Raw genomic sequence first — 8,869 nt, forward strand, 5'->3', positions numbered from 1 at the left:
ATATTTGCTATTGTACCTATGGTACTTGTCAAAAGACTCGAAGGTTAACGTAATTAAATCATAGCATATGAATTCAACTTTTAAATTGTAATTTTGAGAAAGTTGATCAGGTCGTAGTTCCTATTGTTTGTTTAATTCCAATTGATGTATTTATTTATCTTTATCATTGATGAATAGCATACATCAACTAGACAAGCAGTGTATTATATTCCTATACAAAATTAATGTAGTTATATGTTTCATGAAAAAATTATAAAGATATCAAAGTTAAGTATGAGCAAATAATATATGGAACGTTACATTCTAATATCCGATATTAAGGGTCAATTTGAATTGTGCCCTTTCATACTCATTATTGTAATAACTATGTTAATAGATTTTGAATTGTTGTAGAAACAATGCCGGCGCCGTTACGGATTGGTAAAACCCAACTCAGTCTTGGGAGCACATCAGTTATTCCAACCCAGACGTATTTATTTGGTCTTCAAAGTCATGCACAGGGAATAGGAAATTTCAGTGAAGTGATTGATGCAGAGGAAAGAATTCAAAGTGTTTTGCAAGAAACAATGAATACTGACGTATTAGAAATAAGAGAGGGGTCGATATATTTCCACTTGCATACATTTTCACCAGATATCATTTTGAGCATCTTAAATGGACATGCTGACGATAAGATGAAATTATGTCTCAGCAGATTATTTCAGATTAGTAGCTTAGTTGAATATTTTAAAAAGGATGCTGTGATAGAATTTATGCTGAAAGAAATTCCTAAAGACACGTTTATAACAGATGGTAAATACTTTTTTGTAATTATGTTTTACTCATCATTGGTTTAACCATTGTAACAAACATTTAAATTTTGTATCTACAGATAATAATGCTTTGTTAACTCATAATATAAGAGTTTCGTGTGTGGTAAATACACGCAAGACACTGTGAATTTACGACCAAGAATTTATTTTTTTAAACAACAGACAAATAAAGTCTCACCATCTTATATCAAAATGATGCATTACTTTAATTATGTTGTAAAAAAAGATATAAAACTAATGGTTGGGTTTCTTGCAGGAAAGAAAACAAAGCATAGCGAAAAGAAAATGGCAAAAGAGTTGTGCACAGGTTTGTGTATTTAAGTGTAGCTGAACAAAAGAAATTCAATTTAGACTTTGAATCAATGACAAATCTCAATTTGAGTGCATGATACAGCAACATCTTTGTTTTCCTTTACAATTTTGCCTGCTTATAGGTTGTATGTTAATGATGCAAAAGAGGGACGAACGATACCAGAGGGACAGTCAAACTCATAAATCGAAAATAAACTGACAACGCAACGGCTAAAAATGAAATGGACAAACAGACAAACAATAGTACACATGACACAACATAGAAAACTAAAGATCAAGCAACACGAACCTTGCCAAAAACTAAGGGTGCTAGGGATCACATGTGCTCCGGAAGTGTAAGCAGATCCTGCTCCACATGTGGCACCCGTCGTGTTGCTTATGTAATAACAAATCCGGTAAATATTCTAATTCGGTAGGTCACATTCATGAAAAGGAAGAGGAATGTAGTTACGACGTAAGGAACATATATGATAACAATTGTGAAACGATTATTCCATAACGGTCAACTAACTCATGATAGCGTCTGTAAAATTTACGAAGGGATGATTTCAACTTCACCATTTGAAAGCAACATTGTAAAACAGCATGATCATAAAGTATAACGTCAGACTCATGTGTCGTTAACATGAAACTGATTAGCGCCGCCCAAATAATAAAGTTTGAAGGCCAACCAAATTTTAGAGCATTGCATATGTTTTACAAATACGGCTTATGACTTGGAGTATAAACATTTATTGTTTTAAATTATTCCAAACTAAAAAATAGAAATTTATTTCAAGATATTCTCCGTTCAAATGTATTCAGTAAAATACAGTGTTGCATATATTTCAAATATATGGCATTATTTCAATAACAGTTATCAAAGGTACCAGGATTATAATTTAATACGCCAGACGCGCGTTTCGTCTACATAAGATTCATCAGTGATGCTCATATCAAAATATTTATAAAGCTACAATGTTGAAGAGCATTGAGTATCCAAAATTCCAAAATGTTGTGCCAAATACGGATTAGGTAATCTCTATGCCTGGGATAAGAAAATATTTAGTTTTTCGCAAAATTCAAAGTTTTGTAAACAGGAAATTTATCAAAAAGACCACATTATTGATATTCATGTCAATAAAGTACGAAGTATAAATTCATAAAACAAAATCGTTTGTAGAGATTATCAATAACATTATTGATTTCCATAGGACTCCAGACTCCTTTTATTAAAGCCCAAGTCACACTAAACCACGATCGAACTACGCTCACCGCGATCTAAAATAAATTCAGATCGTGGTGAGATTGCAATATGATCGGCATGAAAATGTAAGTTTTTGTTTCAATCACGTTTCTATTACGTCCTCATAACGCCTCTACAACGATCCCGCTACGATTAGACCACGTTCTCACCACGTTTATTCTGCGACCTCACTACGATCATCACGATTTATCTACGCTCATTACGTCCTCACTACGATCATACCATGATTTATCCGATTGCAAAACGTGCTTACCGTGCTTCTACTGCGATAAAGTCATAATCTTACCACGACCATACTACGATCATACCACGTTCATACCGCGATCTTACTACGCTCCCAGAAATAACGATCGTGTTCCATATAAATACTGTATCATTCCTTCTATTTCTCACTGATATGTAGAGTTCTCGGAAACAACCCAGACATGCAGACAAAATCTACGTGAGGGTAAGGGTAGAGGTAGAGGCAGACGCAAAAGGCGGTCTGATAGTAAAGAATCATGATCCAAAAGATATATATCGGACCGACCAATCCAACTTGAATCACAACTGTTTGCTGGTCCATCAAGATAAAATAACGATGCTTTTGTGAACGATTGTATGGATGGCACAGATGTGTCAAGAATGATTGAGCCGTTGGAGATAAAAGTCAAGAGGTCCAAATCATATACAGACAAACAAAAACTGGAGGGCTTTTATAAATTGTATATGACAATGACAATGTCCTTACTGCGATCTGCTCGATTGCACTACGATCGTCAAAATTTTCGTTTTATCCTAGAGCCTAGAAGGACTACGGTATTACAAACAATTGCAAACACTGCATGATTAATAAGATATTTGTTTTAATACTTTTAGAAAAAAAAAATTTCCAAATATATTATCAAAAGTTTATGAGTGTACGAAATATAAATTTGAAAATGCTATTTTGTTAACAAATATATTTGTAAAAATGGCAATATGTGGTCAAATATGTTGAATTCGACTTAATTGAACTAAACAATCAATATTATATCAATTAACAAATAAACTCAATTCAGTATTCCTTAAATATTCAAAACAACTACAATGTAAAGAAACATATACAACAAAAAGATAACACATCTAAGACGAAATGGACCTCTGTTTTTCTCCATAATAATAATTTGTTCATACGTTTGCATTATGTTTTTTTTGTCTAAATCAAAATTATAATTGGCATTATTTTTACAGCCTGCTACCAAACAACCATAAGACAAAATCGTGAAACAATTATTGGTGAAATAGAGGACGACATCATTGAGGACACGTTGAATGAAGTGAAAGAATTGAGAAGAAATACTATGCTTAAATCTACAGAGTGTTTTAGTGGGTACAAGTCAAGACGACGAAAAGCTATTGCGTTTTTGCAGTATGTGGTTTGTAACGAAGACGTACTTTTGGCTTTTGAAAAGGCCTTTACCTTTCGATCCCAGGTCCACATGGACATCGTCAATTGTAGAAAATGCGAGGATGGGAATGGTAAGCCAATGACAATGATAAATATTTATAATTTGTTTTTCTTAACAAAGATTGTGTTCAGTGTATTCGTAGGAGAGGCAAACGTTTCACACTTTGTGTCCGCTGTTGAAATCACATCACGTTCATCTTGTATACTTTTACGATGATATTGATAATGCAATTTATCATTACACACGTGTTGTTTTTTTAAACACTTGTCTATTATAGTAACTTAAACAGTAGTATGTGTTTTGTTGTTTTAAGATGTTTTTATTCATACTACCCTGTATTAACTTTATTAAAAACGAGATCTAAAATATCACTACGTACGCTCAAAGTATTTGCTTACTATAGTTAGGGTGTTTTGATCAGGGTATTACGTGCTTGATATAAATTTTAACTTCTTTCCTTCAATTTTATTTTACTTTTTTAGAGTAGATCATAAATTAGCATTGTTAGGAATAAGGTTTAAAATGCTGTATTTGTCTTTAGAACATAATCGTAATTTCGATAAAACAATGTATCTCATTAACTATTAATGTTGAAATTTACTTACATTGGTCTGAAGTGTATCGTAGCAAAGCATAATTCTGAGATCATCAAACTTCTTTTCCTAGGTGCCATTTTGCAAATACCTGAACTGAGGAGTAGAAAATGTTATTTCACAGTATCATTGGATGAAATTGGTAAGGTTTAAAATGATATATTTCATTTAACTGTATGTCATACTAGCTTGAAACTCTAAAAAATATTTAGCGTATAAGTTAGTTTACGTGAACAGATTACATAGACTCGTCAGTGTACTCGACACACAGTTCGACGGTTCCATTAATTACTATAATTGAAGAACATTCCGAAGTAAAATTCAATAATATTTTGTTAATTTTGTTCTATGTACATGATGGATAAACTTCAACGTAAAAAAAATCGATTATAAATATTTCGGCCGGAGTTTCACTAACTATCAGTTTAAAACGTTCAACAAATGGCGTATCACAAAAAGGCTCTAAATTTATCAATAATACTATGCTTATCATTAAGAGTATCAGACACTCGTTTACTTTACACCAGACTTATCAGTAGCATTCAACTTTGAAAAGTTCAATGGCCAATTAATTTCAAAACTTATAAACATGGGATTAAACAGATAATTTCTCAAATCGGTTAAACTTTTTAGCTTAGTATTAAGTTTATCATCTGATTTACCTGCTTTGTTATATTTTAGGCACAGTTTGTATAAATGATGTAACAAAAAATGTCCGCTTACCCTCGCATGTATTTAGGAATTTATCAGATCAACAAAGTATTCAGAGGTAAAATATAATTGGTTATTTTGTTGGGTTTGTTTCTCTTTACCACAATATAGTTTTAAACAACAAACAACATTTTCGAGATATGTTTTATGAAATTGACGGTAACTTAACTTCATATTAAAATATGGAATGTATAATGCATAACATGTTTTAGTCAATGTCGATTATATATTGTAAGCTCTTTATATATTGGCAGAAGACTCAAAATCGGTTATTAAAATAAAAAAAAACGATAAGCTGACAATCGAATGTCAAACATGTGAAAACAACAAAAAAAGAACCAAAATCTACCAAACACACTATAACAAGCTTGTATCTGAGCAACAGGGAACACAAACAATAATCGATGGTGTACACATGTACATCGGAAGATCTAGTAGATGTGACATCCGTCGTTATTTTGTTTTAAATATGATAATTAACAAAGTGTTCATCTCAACCCTAGGTCTTCAAACTTATACACAATATGCTAGACATGATTACCTTAGCAAATATGTTCAACAAAGGTTTTGAAGGGTTTAATTCTGCTCAGTCTTTAGCTTTCTAAGGAGTTTTTTTTTGTAATTTTTTATGTCTGTTCGAAACGTTGTCTTGGCCATAATGTTATCTATCGGTTCGACTCAGGAATCTCTTATACTTGTGTATGGTGGTTGTAGCTGTTGCCTGCAATTTTACGATAAAGTAGGCAAAGTATAGCAACATGTTTCTGTTCTATAAATATTTCATGTACCGAGGATTTCAGGTAAATAATTAAATATATAGAACAAGGTTCTAAAAAGGAAAATGATTGAAACCCCGAATCAAGTTTAATTGGCTGAACGGTATGATTTTGTTCATTGTTAAAAGCCTTACGAGTAACTGCAGTTGATTAAATCTTCGGAAAAGTTCAGTCAAAGAGTATGCGTTCGCCACATGTAAAAAGTGAAATCACAAAAATACTGAACTTAAAGAAAATCAATTCGGAAAGTCCATAATCACATGGCAAAATTAAATAACAAAACACATAAAAAACGAATGGACAAGAATTGTTATATTCCTGACTTGGTACAGGCATTTTCAAATGTAGTAAATGGTGGATTAAACCTGGTTTTATAGCGCTAACCCTCTCACTTTGATGACAGTCTCATCAAATTCCTATATATTTACATTGATGCGTTAACTAAACAGACACAATAAATAAAATAGTCAAAATATGGGTACATCAGTCATCATCGTATAACAATTTTAAAAGGAACAATTTAACAGAACACAAACACATCTATCTACAAACACATTCATTTATTTGTGTGTCTGACGTCAGAAATTTCTAATTTGTCGTTCAATGTGCATACAAACAATTTTAAAATTTACATAGGCAATGTTAGCATATAGGGTTAAAAAATCAAAAGTATGTAAAAATAAATTTCAGAAATTGACCGAGATTGAAAATAGTCCGAAAGTTATATATAGAATTTATAAGAATCCACAAATAGTTAATTCCACTACGCGATTGAATGATTTTGACGTTCATGGTTCAACGTATTTTGTAATTCATAATAGAAATATATCATAATGACATAAAATTAAACAATATCATACTGACGGGATCTTTTAAAGTACAGAGTCACGTTATAAGAACTGCAGTAGTTCGTATATTCGATTATAATTTGGATCCGTCAGACGCATTAGATATGCTATGAGGTACCGGTCATTCGTGGATAACATCAATCAGACACCATTACGTTGAGTTTCTGCCCAAAAGTAACGCCATTTGTTGCATGAATTGTATACCGCTGGTAATGAGTCATCAATCAAAACACTGAAGTGCAACAAAAAACAAACGAAAATGCAACATACATAGAAGCAAACTTTTAGATAACAACTACCATATTCCTGAACTGGAAAAAGACCTTTTAAGAAAAAATCGTGGGTTTAAAGAGGAAATATCCTCATAAAATAGAACGTAATTGAGATGAATGTTAGCACATGTACAGTTCACCAAATTGATATAGATTAGTAGTCGTTGATAATCTTGTTAGCTGGAAAATTTGAATTCATGTACAGGTTGATGCGATTCTATATGGAAAAACATCTCGGTTAAAATGAAATCTCATATTTCTTTTAGAAAACTTATTAGGACCATGACAATGAGTGAATTTACGCCTTTCAAAGGTAAATTTACTTAGTCTACTTTTTTAATACAATTACAACAGATGAATTTAATTCTTTTTAATCATAAATGATAACTAATCATCGATACAAACAATATCTATTCTTTGCATAATTTTAAGCATTGGAACTTACGCCTTTTTCAGTGAAAAGGTGTTGTCATGATGTCCATAAATTTCAAAATTATTCAAATTATCATATAATTTGTTATCGAATTCTTTATGATTTATCAGTTTTGACGATTTTGAAAAAATGATATGATCATACAAATATAGAACTTTGTTAATATCTTACAGTCTTTGAAGAGTACCGACTAATCGTTATGGACGAAACAACGGAGCCGGATAAAATAAGTGTTCTTGACGCCATGAAGTTTTGTATAGGACATATAGTACGCTTTTACATGCTTCCTCGTTTTAAGAAAAATACTAATAACGAAGAGGGCGACAAAAGGACAATAGCACGTTGTGTTGCTCTTACTTCCCCAGGCCCACATGCGTTTGTGCTAATAACAGATGTCTTGAAGCTTGAAGTCTTAGAATCAACATTAAGGCCATATAGAGAATATTTTGGTTCAGATTTAATGAAGTATCTTGCAGTCATGTTTATAAAAAGTGAACCGTTCAGATTCGCACCCGAAGAATACATTGAAAGTTCGCTTCTACTTCGCCGACTTTTTAAAGATGGTCACGATGGGTCCAGATGTATTATTTTTGACACCGCGGCATCAGAAGACCGCAAATATGGACAAGTAAAATGTTTTGTGAAAATGATTGAAGACATGTTCAGACAAAACCAAGGCCAATACTTTAGCAACCAAATATTTGAAGAATCAGAAAGAGCCATTCAGATAGAAACACAAAAAAAGGAAAATGAAAAACGATTGACTATTCGGCATTATGAGGACGAAAAACAGAAGATAATTAAGCAATTTGAAGATGAAAAAAAGAAATTTGAAGATGAAAAAAAGAAATTTGAGGGAGAAATACAAAAACTCATTAAACGATTGGGCAAAATTGAAGACGAGAAACGACAAAAGATAAGGCAAGTTGATGACAAAAGTAAACAACTGAAGCAAAGTAATTCTAGGTCAGAAGCTGCAGAACAAGTCATGTCACAACATCATATTGATGCATTACTTTCAAAACAGCGGTTTATACTTTGAAACATCGTACAGTTCACTAAAGTTTCCTAAGCCAGTGAATACTAGTGCTATTAAATTTAAGACCAGCTTCAGTTCTGTCGTAATGTCTTTAAGAACACCTGTGTTAAACTTTTTATAATTACACCACTATTTAGAAAATACATTTGGCTAAAAGCTAAATAAACCAATTTCTATTCAATAATGACTGTTTCTATTTAAAAAAAGAATAAGTTGAAAAACAAGCTTTTGTTATGATAGATAAACTCGCCATTGACACAAGGATTAAAATCATTTACGCAAAAAGCGCTTTAATAAAAGTAAGCAAATTCATCTATACATTTATTACCTACCAATTCGTTATGGTGACCGTTTATCCTATGTTTTGTCATATTCAGTCTTTTAACAACTAATTTGA

At 32.0% G+C, this 8,869-nt stretch overlaps 1 protein-coding gene across 1 annotated transcript; it reads left to right on the forward strand.

Annotated features, from left to right (window-relative positions):
- Nucleotides 1-1,074: 1,074 nt before the first annotated feature.
- Nucleotides 1,075-8,520, forward strand: LOC143052625 (uncharacterized). Its single transcript, XM_076225689.1, has 6 exons — nt 1,075-1,119; nt 3,583-3,870; nt 4,467-4,535; nt 5,075-5,162; nt 7,267-7,313; nt 7,607-8,520. The coding sequence occupies exons 1-6, from the start codon at nt 1,098-1,100 to the stop codon at nt 8,473-8,475; spliced, it is 1,383 nt and encodes a 460-aa protein (XP_076081804.1). The 5' UTR covers nt 1,075-1,097; the 3' UTR covers nt 8,476-8,520.
- Nucleotides 8,521-8,869: the final 349 nt, after the last annotated feature.

The sequence above is a fragment of the Mytilus galloprovincialis genome, chromosome 11 (genome assembly GCF_965363235.1).
Source record: "Mytilus galloprovincialis chromosome 11, xbMytGall1.hap1.1, whole genome shotgun sequence".
Classification (NCBI taxonomy): Eukaryota; Metazoa; Mollusca; class Bivalvia; order Mytilida; family Mytilidae; genus Mytilus; species Mytilus galloprovincialis.